General features: G+C 40.5%; 1 protein-coding gene and 1 non-coding gene across 2 annotated transcripts in view; both read left to right on the top strand.

Moving 5' to 3' along the window:
• Positions 1–18,359, top strand: part of THSD7B (thrombospondin type 1 domain containing 7B) — a 936,033-nt gene that overhangs the window by 433,990 nt on the left and 483,684 nt on the right. Inside the window, exon 9 of the mRNA XM_045298904.1 lies at positions 8,020–8,135. Within this exon, the coding sequence (XP_045154839.1) occupies positions 8,020–8,135 (116 nt within the window). The remainder of the gene's footprint in view (positions 1–8,019; positions 8,136–18,359) is intronic.
• LOC115873042 lies at positions 5,365–5,555 on the top strand. The gene has a single exon (XR_004048202.1). It is a non-coding gene; the product is annotated as a U2 spliceosomal RNA (small nuclear RNA).

Genomic DNA, 18,359 nt, shown 5'->3' with positions numbered 1-18,359 from the left:
TCTGTCTGATCTCCACTAGGTTAGAGCCTCGTACTGAACACCTACCCCAAACGTTGGTAGTTTCAGGTGCCACCCTGAGGTGCCTTGGAAGACGAGCTAGGCAATCTGCTTCAGTTCTGCTCGGCAGAAGAACACAGGGTCACCATGATTTTGAACAAACTCATGACAATAATAATACTGTGCACACAGATATGTCTCAAGAATACTAGAATACAAATTTGGACATGAGGACTAGGATATAGATATTAGAGAGAGTCCTTGAAATTGTAAATGATTGGGAGGAAAAAAGAGTAGTTGACCAGCAAACAAAGTTGTTGAAATTTTATTTCTAGACCAAAAGAGGGGACATAACTCTTCCCCAAGTCTATGTGGAAAAGTTTGTGAAAAAGAAATGGAAGGGGGCTATTTTCCAAGTGACTGGTCTGTTAATAGGGATTCCTCCCCCAGAGTCCATGCTTGAATTCCACCTTCATGTGGTCTAACTGCCCCCACCCCCACCCCACCCAGAGCCACAAGGTAGGTTGGTGTCAGTTTGGGCTCCTGACACACACTAGGCAACATAGAGTCCTTGTCCAGAACCTGTCAAGCTGAAGCTGGAAAAATAAAGCTCCCTTTCTTCCTGCCCCTGATGTTCTACGCCTATGAACTCAAACTTGTCCCAGCCACGGTTGAACATGAGATAAAAATCAGAAAGAGAAAGTGAAACTGAGCCCCAACAAAAGCAGCCAGGGAGGCCAGCAAGGGCTGGCAGCATCGAACCCTGGTCTCATTCTTTCTGACAGCATCCTTCCAGTTTTAGCAAAGTATGATTCTGTCCAACTCAATAGAATTTGGGTTTGCTGCTTTGGGTGACTGGAACACCTATTTAATTCAGTCGGGGACACCATAGTGAAGGAATCTGGGCCACATCCACATGATGATGGAAGGCTCTTTGGCTGAATATAGGTGGGTCAAGGATGGTGGTTTCACGGACATGACACGGCGGTGGCAGAAGTAGTGCAGACGGGCCATGAGCAGATGGCTCTGCAAGTGAAACAAAGGTAAGGTGACCAGACGTCCCACTTTTGGCAGGACAGTCCCAATTTTTGGTCTTTTAAAAAAGTGCTGATTTTTGGAAAGAATGCACAACAAGCTAGGGAATGGTCTATCCAACTTTTTAATCAAGAAACCCCCCTCCCCCAGTCAATGGTGTCCCACTTTAAATCTGGTCACCATAAACAAGGGTGACTAAGAGCCGAAATGCAGCCCAGCAAGGAGGCCCTCACTCTTTCTATTTCTACATGTAGCCTCCAGAAAATCGGGCGTTGCTGTTTCTTATTGTGCAATCTCTGAGTTTCCCAGGGTCCGACGTGTAGCTGTGCTTGATGAATACTTCTGAGCTTCACCCATGAACTACACCATGAGAACTTGGAATGAGAAAAGGGGCTGATTTCTTTTTTTTTTTTTAATCATTTTATTAGAGGCTCATACAACTCTTATCACAATCCATACATGCATCAATTGTGTAAAGCGCATTTGTACATTCATTGCCCTCATCATTCTCAAAACATTTCCTCTCCACTTAAGCCCCCCGCATTAGGTCCTCATTTTCCCCCTCCCTCCCCGCTCCCCCCTCCCTCATGAGCCCTTGATAGTTTATAAATTGGTATTTTGTCATATCTTGCCCTGTCCGAAGTCTCCCTTCACCACTTTTCTGTTGTCTATCCCCCAGGGAGGAGGTCACATATAGTTCCTTGTAATCAGTTCCCTCTTTCCTACCCATTCTCCCTCTACCCTTCCAGTATCACCACTCACACCACTGGTCCTGTAGGGATTTTCCACCCTGGATTCCCTGTATTTCCAGTTCCTATTTGTACCAGTGTACATCCTCTGGTCTAGCCTGACTTGTAAGGTAGAATTCGTGTCATGATAGTGGGAGCGGGGAGGAAACATTTAGGAACTAGAGGAAAGTTGTATTTTTCATCATTGCTATATTGCCCCCTGACTGGCTCGTCTCCTCCCCGAGACCCCACTGTAAGGGAGTCTTCAGTGGAAGGGGCTGATTTCTATTCTCTAATAATTATATGACCTACGAGGATAAGCCTTGGTAAAGAATCTTGTCATGCAAAATAGTGACCAGATATCTACTTATCTACAACCTTCCTGTTGTATAAACGTATAAATACTATTGTTTCTACTCTCGCATCAAACTCTACACAGCTTGCAATATTTTGTGGGGATTTGTTTTTCTCTTTTGCTTCGATTAACAGCCATCATCTATGTTTCCCAGCTTTGCATGCAGCCCTGAGACCAGGTGAAATGATCTAATCAATGAAAGGTATAAGCAGATGGGAAAATGACATCTGTATGTCACCTGGCTTAAGTGACAGTCAAAGCCATTGCTAACACTCTAAAAGACATAGTAAGATACTCTCTCTATAAGAGTGCCTTTTATCTGTGAAGGATTATTGTCTGGATAGTATTCATCTTTGTTACCTAACTTCTCAACTACTTTATAAAAAAAGATACTGGAAACATCAGAATGAATATCCACTTAAAAGTAAATGTAGCTGAGGTGTAGAAGACCCTGCATAAACTAAACTATCATTCTCTGTAGTGACGGAATGATTCAGCCACCTAGCATCTGATCTTTTCCTACCACAAAATGTTTCAACTCTTAACCCAAGCAGAAAAAACAAAAAACAAAACAACTACTTATCGCACATATAGTGTTGTTTACTTAGCATAGAGCACTTAAACTGAGATGGACACCTAGTGAATGAAGGATCTTCATGCTGCAAAGGGTTATGAAGATATGAAAAGTTGGTTTTTATGTTTAAATTGTCCTCTATTTTCTTATGTCCTCATAATTACTTTGACTTACAGTGTTTTGAAAATAAAACTCTCTGAACAAACAATTTGCTCGCTGTGGTTTATAGACTTTAAGATTTGTTTTGATCTCCTACCCCACCCCCCTTCAAAAAAAGTCACAAAATTATCATAGAGCCAAAAGTTTCCAGTTGAAGCCTAAGTCATGGACTACTATGGATGGGCTTGAAAGTTTACACACATGAGATAGACTATGTGTCATCACACAGTGAACAACCCTAGTATTTTTTCCTGGTTTATCAAAAAGAATTGCACAGATGTTTTCTCCCAAACACACATCCATATGAAGACATTGCTAATTACTATTTCTTTTTCACTGTTAATGAGACTGGAGACTTCACAACCTAGCTTTAATTCTTACTGTATGTCTCCAATCAGCCCTGCTAAGCATGAGCAGCATACATTGACTTCAGTAAAGTTAATTAAAAGTCTTGAGGTTAATGAGATTAATTGAGTTGAGAACATATGTAGTGGCCACACTGAGATTATCAGCCATAGGATGCATCTTTCATTCTTTCCTTAAAATTTTATGTACTATATATTATACTATTATCTATATACACAAATAAATTTTTCTCTGTTTCACGTGAAAGTCTGGATGATGAAAAATATATCTCGATAACTCTGACGTCTTTTGGTGGGATAAGGGAGATGAAGAAAAAATATCCTAAAGAGTAGCCTGAAGGTAGAGAGAAAGCGCTGCCTTCATGCAATGATTGGGCTAACAATAATGTACACAGTCTCAAAACCCCGCTCATGGGTTTTTGCGAGTTCTTGTATCCCTGGGTTGGTATGTTGCTTTCCATGTAATTGTAAAGGTGAGAATGTTACTATTGTAAAGTAATAGAACTGATCCTATCAGAAAATGAGAACCAGGTGGGGACAAGGGAGCCCAAAGTGAGAGCTTGTTGGGAGAGTTCTGGGGTTTTGTTTGGTTTGGTTTTGCTTTTCAATACCTTCTTTCCTATTAAAATGTACTCCCGGAAACAAAACAAAACAACCCCCCCTCAAAAAACCCCCAACACAGCAATAATATAAAGATTACAAACACACAATCCATACGTAGCCTTCCAAAGTTCCCGATAAGGCAGTTTCTGCCTTTTGAAGGTGAAACACCTGGCATTTTGTGAGCTATAGTAAGAAATGGCTCCATTTTAGCATTCACTGTCTAGAAAGCTGGCAGGTTTGCCCCGTCTCGGAGAGTAAGACAGATGCACCAGTGGCTGGCGGATGGCTGATAAAGGAGCTGGAGCACGATGTGTCTGCAGCTTGCTTGCGGAGGCCTAACTGAAGAATGGCCAGTCACTGTAGCTCCATTTGATTCCATCCAGCACCAGGCCTATAAGGAACTAAAGCCTACAGGGCAAGCAAGAGACAATAGCTATAGAATAGTCCAGCCCAAGTCCAGGGATATGGATGTACTAAAATCGAAAGCATCCATCCTTTCATTGAGAGCACTGCCAATCTGCGATCAGATTGTTAACTCAAAAAGAAGAAATTTAAATTGTGACTGAAGGCAAGAGGCCACACTTTATTTAGCAGCTAAAAAGCGAATCCATAGGCTTGCATTTATTTGAAGGTTTCAAATTTGCTTTGGAAATTGCCATCGAAATTAATGTAATATCCCTAGTGACTTATTGATATTCAGGCTCTGCTAGCATGGAACACCATTCCATCTTTTACCTACCATTACTAAATATTGACCAGAATGCTCCTTAGAAGTGTGGATTGTGTTTTAAAGATTTGATACAAGCTAGAATGTCACCATCCAGGCATGGAAACCACTTGTGTCAACAGTGCACACACACAAACAACACCAACACCAAACCAGCAACATCAAGGATGTCAAAACCGCTTTGAGAAAGTCACAATACAGAAGGACAGAAATGAAGCCTTTTAGTTTAGTTTATTTATTTTAGTAAAAGATCGTTTTATTGGGGGCCTCACAGCTCTTATAACCATGCATACATCAATCGTATCAAGCATATTTATATGTAGCCATCGTTGTTTTCTAAACATTTACTCGTTACCGAGCCCTCAGTATCAGTTCCTCTGTTCTCCCTCCCCATCCACCCTCGTGATCCTTTGATAAATTGTAAATTATTATTATTTTCATAACGTACACTGGCCTCTGTCTCCTTTCCCCCATGGTTTCTGTGGCTCACTCCCCTGGGGGTGAGGGTGGTGGGGTGGTTATGTGTCGATCGTTGCCATCAGTTGCCTCTTTGGTATTCACTTGTTTTGTGCAAAGAGGATAATATTTGAAGAATGGGAGAAAATGTATGGAGATTAGAAATCTGGTGACCCTTGAAGAGTCAGATAAATAGAAAAGAGGAGGGAGTAAAATCACTGAAGAACAAGGTGAACTTCACTGGCCAAGAAATGAAAAGATACTTTAACTGACTTTAGAGAATGTGTGGCCCCGACTGAATCAGAAGTCACGCCTGTGGGCCAGAAAGGCCCCCATATAGTGGCCTCTGAAAAAGGACAGCCCATATCACTTCTCGGCCTTTTGGCTAAGATCAAATGTAGTATCTGTTCTTATCAGTTTAATATCTGATACATCCTCTATCCGAGGGCAATATATTAAATGGATTTTTGGAGCAGGGAGGTGGAATAGGAGCTTGCTCTGTCCACTCCACGCATTGACCTGGTATTGCAGTACTTCCAGGAATGGTGCACCCCCACCCCCACCCCCAGGGGAATCTTAAAAAGAAAAAGAACAGCCCAAGATTGGTTTCATGAAATGATCATCTTTTGTGAAAGAAAAGGGCTGTACTATGAAGGGCTGACATTATTCCCAGTGAGTGTTTATTGTGAGTTCTATTTATAAAGGGTAAATAAGTAGGAAACATCACTGTCATTAAAGGGACAACTACCACCCATCGGTTAGTTCTTCAGACTATGGTAACATGTGTTGGTTTGATGCTGAAAGCTACCTACCGTCCCCCACAGTGAACACTTTCCTGTGGAGCTTCCAGACTTAGACAGATTAGGACAAAAGGCCTGGCACTCCACTTCTGAAACTTAGCCAATGAATACCCGATGGGTGACAACAAATTTGGAAATAGTTTTGTTGACACATAATTCACATATCATGCACTTCAATAGTTTGGTCACATCAGAAGGAGTTGTCCTATCACCACCCCAATCAGTTCCAGAATAGTTTCTTCCTTCTTGTTATCATTGCTTCTGACTTTGCATTTTCTTCCACATGCCCAGGAAGCCAGTCACCCAGCTGCTGTCTCTCTGGATTTTCCTGTCCTGGAGATCACATTCTAGAAAACATTTTTTTTAAAGCAGCAACAAACAAAACCCAGTAACAATAACAAAATAAACCAGAGGACAATCTCAATCAAAAAAGGAAGTAGGAAATATTAAAAAGCAGAACAAACTTAAACAGGGAGGTCAAATGCTAAGGTGTTATATTTTAACCTCACTAGTTCTACGGTGATCTAAGGTCTACAGTAATCCACTTTCAATGCACTCTGTATGCTGGTAAGACTACTCACATCCCCGCTGCTCCATGGGGGTGACAACAGATTTTTATCTGATGTAGTGCTTCAAGATGAGCCCCTAGGCGGGAAGGCATTTAAAATACCGAGTGGCCTAGGTCACAGATTTCAGAATGCCAAACCCTATTAAGAAGATGAAGGGCCAGGAAAGACAAGGCTTGATTGTGTTGTACATCAAGTCCATGGGTCTGAGTTCCCTGAACATCACATTACAATAATCAAAGAGATGACACTGTTATTTATCCCCTTGAGGGGCCATATATCCAACCATGTGATGGGCTCCCCCTTTCTCCCCTCCCCCCCTTCTTCCAGTCCGATGTCTCATTCTTCATATAACGCAGTTTCCCCGATGATTTGCTCAGCATGAAGCTTGAATGAGGATGGTGAGAGGATACAACCGTGCTTTGTTTTGTTTTTTCCATTGTTGCCCTGACCACTTGACATCTCTTCTCTTCCTTTGTTGGTGTGTTTGACATTTGGGCAGTCACTCCGGTGGGGCGTTGGTCAAGTTGCATATACTTGATGACCTTTTGATGCCAAATTGCTATACCTTCATGACTCAGTGCATATTTTAGTTCATTCTTTCTTTGTTAATTTCACATTCACCTTTGCATCTGCTCTCTCCTATTGGAACAGCGATTGACTGGCGATTTGAGTCTTTGCTGTCATAATTCCCCTCAGATGGTTCCTTGATGTGTGAATTTGAGCCCAGTATAATTTCAGTGACTCAGTTTTTGGTCTAAAAATGAAGATTACAGTTCCTCTCAGAGTTTTCACTGGATATAAGTAAAGAATGCAGAAAAATCTCTTAATGAAGCACCAACATTTTTGTACCCTAACTATCTAGTGCCAAAGCTTACATTATTAAGCTTCAGGTCTCTGCTTCTTCTCAAGAGCGATGGGAAACCATTTAACAGCCAGATACACGTTGCAGCATACGATCATTCTTCATCTCCATTGATCACTACTCCATGTAGTTTCTACCCTTCTCTGTGGATGAAAACAAGCAAACGCACGCACAGAGAAGGTTGCCTTTTTCTGAGATTTTAGGTTTTTCCAAATGCTTGTGAATCATTGACAATGTTATTTCTTTCCCAAATGGGAGCATTACATGAATTGTCAGAAAAATAAAATAACTGAAATGTCTCTCTCCTGATTGATGTCATTGTATTTGTTATTTACCCTCTGTCACATTTTGCTTACTCCTACCAAAGGAAATGGAATCTCATGGGCCAAGGATAATAAACTGAAGCCATACAAATACGTGTCATCTTAAATATTACATTATAATTTCTTCTTTTGGGGGGTTTGGTGGGATATTATTAATTTTAACTTTTACCCTTCTTAAAGCACTTTTACGAAAATATTTTTACTAATTTGCTAATTTTGAAAAAAGTTCTCTGTATTGATACTGATAGTCAGACACTCATTTGGCCCCTTTCTTATGCTTTATCTTTTCTGAGACATCCAGAGACATCATCAGTTGCAAGACTTTTCTTTTCTTTGCCAGTCTAAAAGAAGCTTGATTAATCTTCTGGGCTAAGAGAGTGCGAAACTGCTCTGCCCTCTTCAAAGATCCTGGCTCTGTGCACTTACTCTCTCTGGGAGACATTGATACATTCTTTTCCATTGACAGATGTCCAGATTCGACTCGGCCGGAAACGGCGCGCCCATGTCTCCGCCCGTGCAAAAAACACTGCATAGTGACACCTTTCAGTGAGTGGACCACCTGCCCGAGGTTCTGCCAAACAGGTAGTTGGATGCTGTCTTATAAGTGTTTCTTTCCTAACCACCTGATGCTTCTCCCACTGCTGAAAACATAACCATTTAACGAATGCCAGCATCTTTCTTTCTGCTCGTTTGTCAGCCTGGGAACTAGGTTTGTGCAAGTATGTAAATGAAATCTCTTCTTTCCAGATCCATCATAACTGAGAAGGAAAAGCACATGTAGGTCTGCTATGTTATAGTCTGGCACATGTTGTTCTGGAGTACTAGCTGCGGTCCTTGCTGTTGCAATTTTAGCATCCATCCAATGATGGTTACACATAAAGCACCATCATTATCACAATATCTTTGGGGCTCTAGTGTGCTTGGAGCCCAAACTTAAGTCCCTACCTAAGTCCTATGCTTATATTACTAATACATCTCTCTCAAAAACTCGACTGCCATTGGGTCAAATCTGACTCATAGTGAGCCTATGAAGTAGGGTCCTAGTGAACTGCTCCTTTGAGTTTCCAAGGCTATAAATCTTTATGGGAGCAGAGTGTCATTTATCTGCAACACAGAGGCTGGTTTGCAGCACCATGCATACCTGAACAATTCTTTGACGCACCTAGAGCCACACTTCATTGCAGTGGTATAGCAGGGTGCCCATATTAACATGGCATTGACTGCCACTTAAAACCATCTCCAAAGAGGTCGTGACAGCTGTTTGAACTTCTCATCATCAAATATTAGCCTCGCTGCAAAGATAAACTGAGGCCAGTCCAGAGAGAGGGAGAAGTTTACCCTGCCCTCCAGGTGAGATTCACCTGTCTGAGATGGGGCCAGTGAAGTCGTGCCTATCTGTGGTCAGGAGGGAACCCAGAAGGGAGGGCCAGGAGCTGCAGCTGCGGGGGGGTTCAGCCCTCTCCTGTGAAATTCCGAGACTGCTGGTGTCTCCATCTTTCCGCCTGATGCTGAGAACATGGCTCATTGTCTTGGAATGTCTTTGAGGCTAGCTGTCTCAGTTCGAGAATGGCAGGACAGGCTGTTTCTAATGCCCTCGACCTGTAACTAACCCAATATCATTGTCTTAAATTGCCTCCCACAGAGCTTTTATCACTTTGCCATTTTATATTCTCAATAGTGCCTTTTTTCCCCTGAGAATTATTTAGTGGCAATAAATTAGCTTTGCTGAACTATACATATTGAGTAGAACTTTTTTTTTCAATTTACCAGCTCTTTCCTTGGGGTTGGGGAGGGGGTGGGATACCAATCTCTTTCCAGAGACTCTCCAAAATATTTTTTCCTGAATGAAGATCCGAAGTAAATGAACTGAGTGAGTTGAGTAGCCAGACATTTTCCATTTCAAAATAGAATGGGCCAGCAAAGCCACCTCTGTACTTGGAGCCAGTTAACACGGAACATCTCAGAGGGGATTGTAATCGCAATAGACCTGCCTTGGAAGAATTAGAGCTAAAATGCTCCTTAGATGCAAGGATAGGGAAAGTTCGGTTCATGTGCTTCGGACATGTTGTCAGGAGAGACCAGTCCTTGGAGAAGGGCACCATGCTTGGTCATGTAGAGGGGCAGTGAAAGAGAAGACTCTCAGATGGATTGACACAGTGGCTGCAACAATGGGCTCAAAGCTAGGAACAATTGTGAGGCTGGCACAAGACCAGGCAGTGGTCTGTTCTGCTGGGCACAGGCTTCCTATGGGGCAGAACTGATTCTACTATTTACTATGTAAATAGTAGAAAATCTGTGATGATAATGATGTTTTATTGAGGTGTAGCTTTTTCTTAAAGTTTCTTATTCATGTGAGATCAATAGAATTTCTCTGTTAAATGGTTGTAAGAAGGTAAAGACCAAATTAAAAATATAAAAAATACACAATCTTAGCAGCCAGGTATTGTGATGGGAGCCATCAAGGTCCCCTGAAACTTTGAGATGCATAGTAGCATTATTGAACCTAAAGACCCTGGTGACCAATCTTTATATATAGTAGGAAATAGTAGGAATTATTTCCACCACTACTATTTTAAAGTGTGCCGCTACATCCAAGAACTTTCTATCTTTTGCCTGAATGTCTTACCTAAGCAAGAGCTAAGAGTTTAGAAGTCATAGAACATGTAAAATAATTGCTGGTCAAGCAATTTCAAATTTTGTTTTGATTTTCAGCAACTCCACTAACTTAAATGGTTTTCATTGTAATGAAAATAGTTCCACGCCTCTATGGTCTCTTTCTGCCTCCAACTTTTCAAGCCTAGCAGATTCTTTTCACAGCCTGAGAGCCCAGAGACCTTGAGCAGCAAAGATTCAATTTTCAGATTCCTCCCAGCTTCCACTTTATGCCTATTTACTTTCATGCCTAGTTTATGCTTCGGGACCAAGAGATTGTTAAATAAGCATGAGTTAATTAGGGGGCTACCATTACAGGGGGAGACTATCGGAGGGAATGTGAGTTTGAAACCTGTGGTTCCAAAACATTGTTGTTCATTGGAATCACCTGGAAGCACTGCTTCATGACAATAATATCTTACGAAATAAAAGAAAAAAAATGTAGTTGTACAAAGCATTCCCTAAAAGATACCCCCCCACACCATTCACCATTGGATCTGTGAGCAAACAGTGGGGGGCACTGAGCCCATCTCTTTATTTCCCCAAGTAGGTAAATGAATTGCTTTATGGAAACCATGGTACCCTTCTCATTTGGAGTTTATGTTCAGGCTTTTGATGTCCCTCCAATAAAGAAATAGAATCGCTTACTATATTTTAGCTAAGGTATTACTTAAGTTTATGAAGTAATCTATAATAAATATGAATGATTGTTTTCATCCTCGTGCTATGTGAATCTAAAGTAGAACATAGATTCTGGAGGTTTTTGACTCACTATAGATCAATTAAGATGAGGGTATATATGTAGATTATTTAATTTGTGTGACGAACAAATCCTGGGGTGAGAGGCGGGGTTAAATGTCAGGATCTTAGCATGTCAATTTGGATCTCCAAGTCTTGTAAGAACAGCAAACTACTTAAATAGCAAATTAGTGTGACATTAAATTTACAGTCACAATGGAGCTAATATCTTATATTTTAGACAAATAATTTTTAAATAGTCCCTTTTGGAAAAATCACCAGTGTATATACTACCACTCTGTTGTAGTTCCTTCAAAATGGAGTTGCAGTACCTGTGTAGTTCGGGTTGAATATCTATGTGCTGAGTGACATGCTCCCAAAGATAAGGAGCAAGGAATCCAAAAATAAACATGCCAAGAATGATAGATACTCTGCCACTTGAAAACTTTCCAAGTTAAATGTAATGTGCACTGACACCTAAAAGATGCTTATGATTACCTGATTTGAGACTGCATGCGTATTCTGATGCCAGTTAGATTGTGGACGCGTGAAAGCAGTGACTAGTTATGTTGAAAAGATCTTCATGTCTGAATCAAGCCAGCAATATCTTTTCTCGTATCTGAAGGACCACAGCATTCATCACATTGTTACTCGATTCTATTTGATTTGTTGGCATTAGGTGCCAGCCAGTGATTCCCAGCTCCTGGTGGCACTGTGTTCGGCAGAGTAATACATTGTCCAGTCCTGTGCTCACCTCACCAGTTCTCTTATATTTGACCCCCTTGTTGGAACCAATGTGTCAATACATTTCACCAACGGCCTTTCTCTTTTTCTCTGCTCCTTCACTTTACCAAGCATGATGTCATTCTCCAAGTACTGGTCTCTTGTGATGACAGGTCATCTCTTAACCTTTTCTCTACTTTATTTACACACACACACACACACACACTCACAAAGATGTGTGTGTGTGTGTTGTCATTGTTGTTTGGTTTTGGTGCTGATAAGTCAGTTCCACCACAGAAGTCCTATGTTTAACAGAATGAAATGCTGCCCAGTGGCAGAGCTTAAACATTGGAATCTATGAGACTTGTAGTCTACTGCTGGTGTTGTTAATCCTTAGCTCTGTGCCTCGAGATTTAGTTATTCTCCTTGATATCCTATATGCTTGTACTAGTCAGATGAGTATATGTCAGCTAGATACTCCTGGCTAGGGACCGACCTAGCAATTGCATCACAGCCTGATGCTATGCTCTTGGGAGTGTGTGGCCTTCTTATAAGCAGGGACCATGGGGCTCATCCTCTGTTTCTCCCCTATTGCCTGCCTGCTTGCTTACCACACTGATAGCTGCCAGAGTCTTGGGTTATTTCCACCTATCACATGACTCTACAACCACTGGCCTGATCTGCCTGCGTTCTGCATCATTGCATATAACTTCGTGAGTCTAAAGAGAGCCTTATAGACTACTATCGGACATATGGACTTGAGTTGGACTGGGCTGGGAAGATTTCTTGATATATTATTACGTCTTGATATACATCTCATATGTATTTATATGAGATACACATGTATGTATGTATACATATGTGAATGTCACTGAATTTGTTTCTCTAGTCTACCTTCCTTAACACAATGCTCATCTATAAGATAGTTGTATCATTTAAAACCTATAAGGTAACTAAGTTCCTTTTTGCCAGTTATGATTGAATTTATTTCAATTTATGGTGGCCCCATGTCTGTTAGAGTAGAACTGCATTCCATAGGGTGTTGTTTTTTTTTTTGGTGGCTATTTTTGTTGTTTGAATTTTTGATTGGGAACTGGGTGAAGGTTTACAGAGCAAGTCAGTTTTCCACTCAACAATTCACACATGTTTTTGTTTGTTTGTATGTTTCACGTCATTGGTTGGAAGCCTCACAATGTAACATCCCTCATCGCACTTCCTCCCAGTGCTTCCTATTTCCATGCAGATTCTTGCTTAATCCTGCCTGTCTTCTGGATTTTGTCCTTGGGCCTATGCTGCCCTTTGGATCACAAAGCGTAAATTATTCCAAGGAGATAACTAAATTCTTAATAAGGTGTTATTTTATTGATTGACTCAATGCCTTGTGAAGCCCATTGGTAGTTGCCCAACAAGTGATAATTCCCTGTTTGGCCTTCATTTTATAGTTAGTGTCCTCATATAATTTGAAAGATCCATGAGTAGGCCTCATAAAAGTTATTCATTTTAGAAACAGAAATACACACACACACATATATATACACACAGAAGATGTGTGTATGTGAGTTTTCATTGCTGTTTGGTGTTGACAAGTCAGTTACAACTCATAGAAGTTCTGTATATAACAATGAAACACTTCCCAGTCCTACACCATCCTCACAATTAGTATAATTTGAGCCTATTTTTGCAGACACTGTGTCAACGTATCTCCTTCCACTCAATGTAAAGATGACCAACATCCTAACAGCTGGACCAATAGGTAGCATTATGATAAATGGAGAAAAATTTGAAGCTGTCAAGGATTTTGTCTTGCTGGAGTATATCATCAATCCTCATGGAAACAGCAGTGAAGAGGTCAAAAGATGTACTGTATTGGGTAAATCTTTTGCACAAGACTTCTTCAGAGTATTGAAAAGCAAAGCAGTTACTTTGAAGGCTAATGTGCACCCAACCCAAATTATGGTATTTTTTATTGCCTCTTATGCATGTGAATACTGGGCATTGAATAAAGACAACCAAAGAAGAATAGATGCTTTTGAATTGTGGTGCTGATGAAGAGTCTTGCAAGTGATGTGGACTTGCAGAAGGACAAACAAATCTGTCTCAGAAGAAGGACAGTCGGAGTGCTCCTTAGAAGGAAAGATGGTGAGATTTCATCTCACAGACTTTGGGCATGTTGTCAGGAGAGACCAGTCCCTGGAGAAGGACATCCTGCTTGGTAAAGGAGAGGTAGAGGGAAACAGTGACTGCAAAAATAGGAGTAAACATTGGAACAATTGTGAGAGTGGCTCAGGACCAGGCAATGTTTTTATTCAAGAAGCAAAGGGAACAGGCCTAGGGAGAGGGAAATTGGCAATATTCCACAAAAGATGGGTGTTTTCAAACATATTAAAGATGCAGACTGCTTTGGTTGTGCTGTGGGTTAAGTCGTTAATAAAGTTGGAGTTTCCAACTCACCAGTTGCTTCTGAACGAAAGATAAGGTTGTCTCTTTTTGGAAAACCCTAAGAAGACGTTCTCCTCATCCTGTAAGATCATAGTGGGCCAGAATGGACTCAATGGCGTATTGTTTTGATTTTAAATCTTTTTTGGGTTACATATGGCACATGGATCACCATCAGGGTGAATTGTGTCTCATTTCGAGCAGAAGTGCTTAATTTTAATATTGTTGAATTATTTTACATTTACCTGTTTTAAGATAGTTTTTTTCTATTTTATGGAGACATACAGAGATCACCCTCTATTTTCTCCTAAAGCTTTTATGTTTCTCATTCAAACTCCCTGCCATAGCATTGATTCCAATTCAGAGACCCTACAGAGCCCTTGTGGGTGTCCGAGACCGTAACTCTTTTTTGGAATAGAAAACCTCATTTTCCTCGTATGGCACTGCTGGTGGCTTTGAACTATTGACTTTGCGCTTAGCAGCCCAACTCATAATCATCTACGTCTTTAATATCTAGTTTTCTGTATGGTAGTTACTTGTCATTAAATCTGTTTTTTCATGACCTCCTTTCCCATCATACCCTGACCGTATTCATCTCCTAGTGATCTAGACATCCCTGTCTCTCTGGCTGTTTGTTAAACTTGAATTTTGGCTTTGTACATGCTACGTTCCCTGCTTAGATTCCTCTTTCCTCAGCCATAGAAATGACTCTTACCACAAACGCTTCCATTCCTCTATCTTCCTGCTGAAATATCCGGTATCATGGGGTCTTTCAGTGTTACTAATTACAACTTCATATAATCTTCTCCACAGTGCGTGTGCTTTAGACTTTGGTATTTTTTTTCACAGCATTCAGTCATCGTTCAAACACTACTTACTTACCTAATTCATTTTTTTAATGCCGTGAGACCTTCACTAGAATCTAACTAATACATGAGGGCAAGATTTTTTTTTTCCTTTCAGTTATATTTTTAACTCCTAGAGCAGTATCGCCTTCTTAGAGGATTTTATGATTCTATTTCCAAAACCATCCAGAGCACCGCTAAAACATTTTTTTCATGGCATTTACTTTTTCCAGATAGGAAAGTATGACTCTCTCCCGCACACACATATTACTACAGGTGTCTGGGAAGAAATCTCTCAGTGGCTTCCTTCTTTGTTCTCTTCGCCCCCTCAAGTCAAGGCCAAGACAGCCAAACACTCCCACTCTTTTCCTGTCTTGGAGGAAATTGTTCTTTTAGTGTGCGCACAAAGGGAATCAAGCTTTCCGTGGGGTGGGTCTCTGACCAAGCCTCCTGCTGTGCTGACTCAGGCTTTGTCTTCTTTGGATCCCTTCACATCCATTGAAACCAAATTCCCCTGAAGATCAGGGCTCCACTTTCTTTCTCTTCCAGCCATCCATTTCTAGATAACTTCAGAAATATTTCCAAAATAATTGCAAGGGAGATAAGAAGTAAAGAGGGTTTATAGAATATGTCAATCAATTCATCCTTGTACTTTTTGGACTTCCAGTTCAAGCAAGTAAACTTCAGAGCTGCAAACACACTTATGAGCATACAGCTATCAGGTATTTATTAGTGTTTCAAAATTCTTATTAATATATTATGTGTGATAGTATGACTAAGGATATGCTTTTAAAAATAATCCTGTTCTAATTTGATTCTGAAACATTTATAGATAAAAATTACATGATGTCTAAACATCCTCTAAAATAATTGGGGTTTATGAGTCTGAGTAGGGTTATAAATGAAGCAAGGGTAGCCATGTATTGAAAATTATTAAAATTGATTGATGAGCAATTTGGTTTCTGAGATATTTGGAAATTTTTATAAAATAATGTTTTAAATTTGGAATTGAATTGGAGCAATAATCAAATAATATTTTGAATTTTCTCTGTGCCAGGAGAGGTTTTTGTACATTCCTAGAACCCAGCTATATTTTTACTGTGCCAAGAGTAGTCTGCTATATTGTTAGAATCCCTTATCCTCCTGATCAAGGAATGGAAAAAAAGCTATATATGTGTGTGTACACACACAGACACACAAACACACACATACCACATGAGGGGACTCCAAAAAGTTTGAACTTATCTTTTCATTACAAAACTCCCTTATCTTTTCATTCCATTTTCCTATGAGCTCTTTGAAGCATCCTGCAAGTACACCAGCACACACATAGAGAAAGGGTTCTGGTGACGCATTGGTGAGGCAGTGGACTGCTGATTGCAAGGTCAGTGTTCAGACTCATCGGTCACTCTGCAAGAGAGAGATGAGTCTGTCTACATCCATACAGCTTTGCAGTCTTTGAAACCTAAGAATAATTATACTTTGTCTTACAGTATTGTAATGAATCAGAATTTTGATGTCTATTTCTGTCTGGCATATACATGCATGGGCTTCAAAAAATTTGAGGAAAATGTCCATGGTCTTTCAATGATATTTTAATACAAAATTTTAAGCCACCTGTCTCTGTGTGTACACACAAATGCACACACATGCACACCCCAGAAACCCCACTGCCTTTGAGTTGATTCCAATGTATAGCAGCCACATCCAGGTCTTCTGAGACTTGGAATCTCAATGGGAGCAGATCGCCTCCTCTTTCTCCTGCAGAGCAGTTTAAACCACCCACCTGACAGCTCACAGCCCAACAATGAAGCCACCGTGCTATCAAGACTCATTGTTTTATTCCTTCAGTAATCATTTATTAGATACTTTCTAGGCCCCACTACATTAAACCTGTGGAGGCACCGTGTTGGGAGCAGAGAAAGGCAAGATGAGAAGAGTATAACACGATGTTTTCTAGAAGCATGGTGGGTGCCCTGGGAGTACGGGAAGATGGACACTTAACTGCGAATGGCGTCAGGGGAAAGCTTTCTTGAAGAAAGCAGAGGAATTATCTATGAAGAAGAAGCATGTTTAACTTGTCTACCACACTAACCCCCCATCATATGCCAAATCTTTATGAACTGCTTTAGTCAGTACATTATCAACTGTTCCTCTCCAAAGCCTTATCACAAGGCACGCTCATTATGCCCCTTGGAAGCAAAGTCAAAAAGTGATTTTTGCAAGTTCGCAGAGTTGGGATTCTAGTTTCACGAGTTATAAAATGTAATGTTATGGCATTAACATTAAGACAAAAGAAGGATTTTCCAAAGCTAGTGGGTTTATAATGATGTCACAAAAATGGTAAAGACAAAGCCAGGCAGTAGTAACACATGTCTCATATAAAAGGATGACTAAAGGTCACTGTGGTAAAATAAAGTTAAGGTTGAAAATGAAAAGCAATTTGAATTGGTTTGCTTTCTTAGGGACATTTTCCCTTCACCTGTCCTACCACTATTGATAAAATGTAACTATTAATATCATGCTGAACTTAATGTCTGGAGTAATCCCCCAGTTATATTACATTCAGTTATATTCATAGCCTGAAAGGGACTTTGCACAAAGAAGTTTACAAAAGCCAGGTCTTATGTGGTTGAGCCACTGCCAGTGACTGCTATTAAAACAAACCACAAGTCGCCAAGGGGTGTGTTTCCCTCTCTTGAAAGAACAGCGGCAGTAGGGGCCGCAGGAATAAGCCAAGCCATGGAGAGTGATGATAAGTTGTTTACATTGTGGAATGTAAACACGGTGATCAACTCTGTAACACATCACCAATTTAAAATTAAAAGTTTGGGAGAAAAAAATAAAAAGGATTCTTGAAAGCTCTACTTTTCTGATCTGTGTCTGCATTCTGCCTTCTCCTATGATGATAAGCTTGATGTAGAGAAACTCCCATCTTCTGTCATCCTTGGACTGTCAGCAGCGGATAGCATGCTCTTATGGCCAAGCAACATCACTTGTCTGTCAGTTTATCGCTGTGGTGCTCTGCATGCTGCTGTGATCTGGAAATTATAACATTGATGTTTGAGATATCATCAGAGTCACCCAGGCTGGACAGGTTTCAGTGGGAGCTTACAGACTATGACAGACTAAGAAGAAGGAATAGGCAGATCACTTTTGGAAAATTAGCCGCTGAAAACCTAGAGTAGCAATGGAACATTACTGGAAGATTAGCCCTACATATTGAAAGGCTCTCAAAATACAACTGGAGAAGAGCTGTGGCCTCAAAATAGAGTTCATCTTAATCACGTAGATGGAGCAACACTTTCAGGACCTTCATTTGCTGATTTGGCATGAGCCAAAACGAAACAGAAACAGAAACAAACAAACAGACAAAAAACAGTTTCACATATTCATTAATGATCACAAAGTG

Source organism: Echinops telfairi, unplaced genomic scaffold (assembly GCF_000313985.2).
Source record: "Echinops telfairi isolate 266 unplaced genomic scaffold, ASM31398v2 ScPeMD7_4;HRSCAF=17, whole genome shotgun sequence".
Taxonomy (NCBI): Eukaryota; Metazoa; Chordata; class Mammalia; order Afrosoricida; family Tenrecidae; genus Echinops; species Echinops telfairi.
Note: the sequence above shows the minus strand (reverse complement) of the source record. Positions and strands in the feature narration are given on the sequence as shown.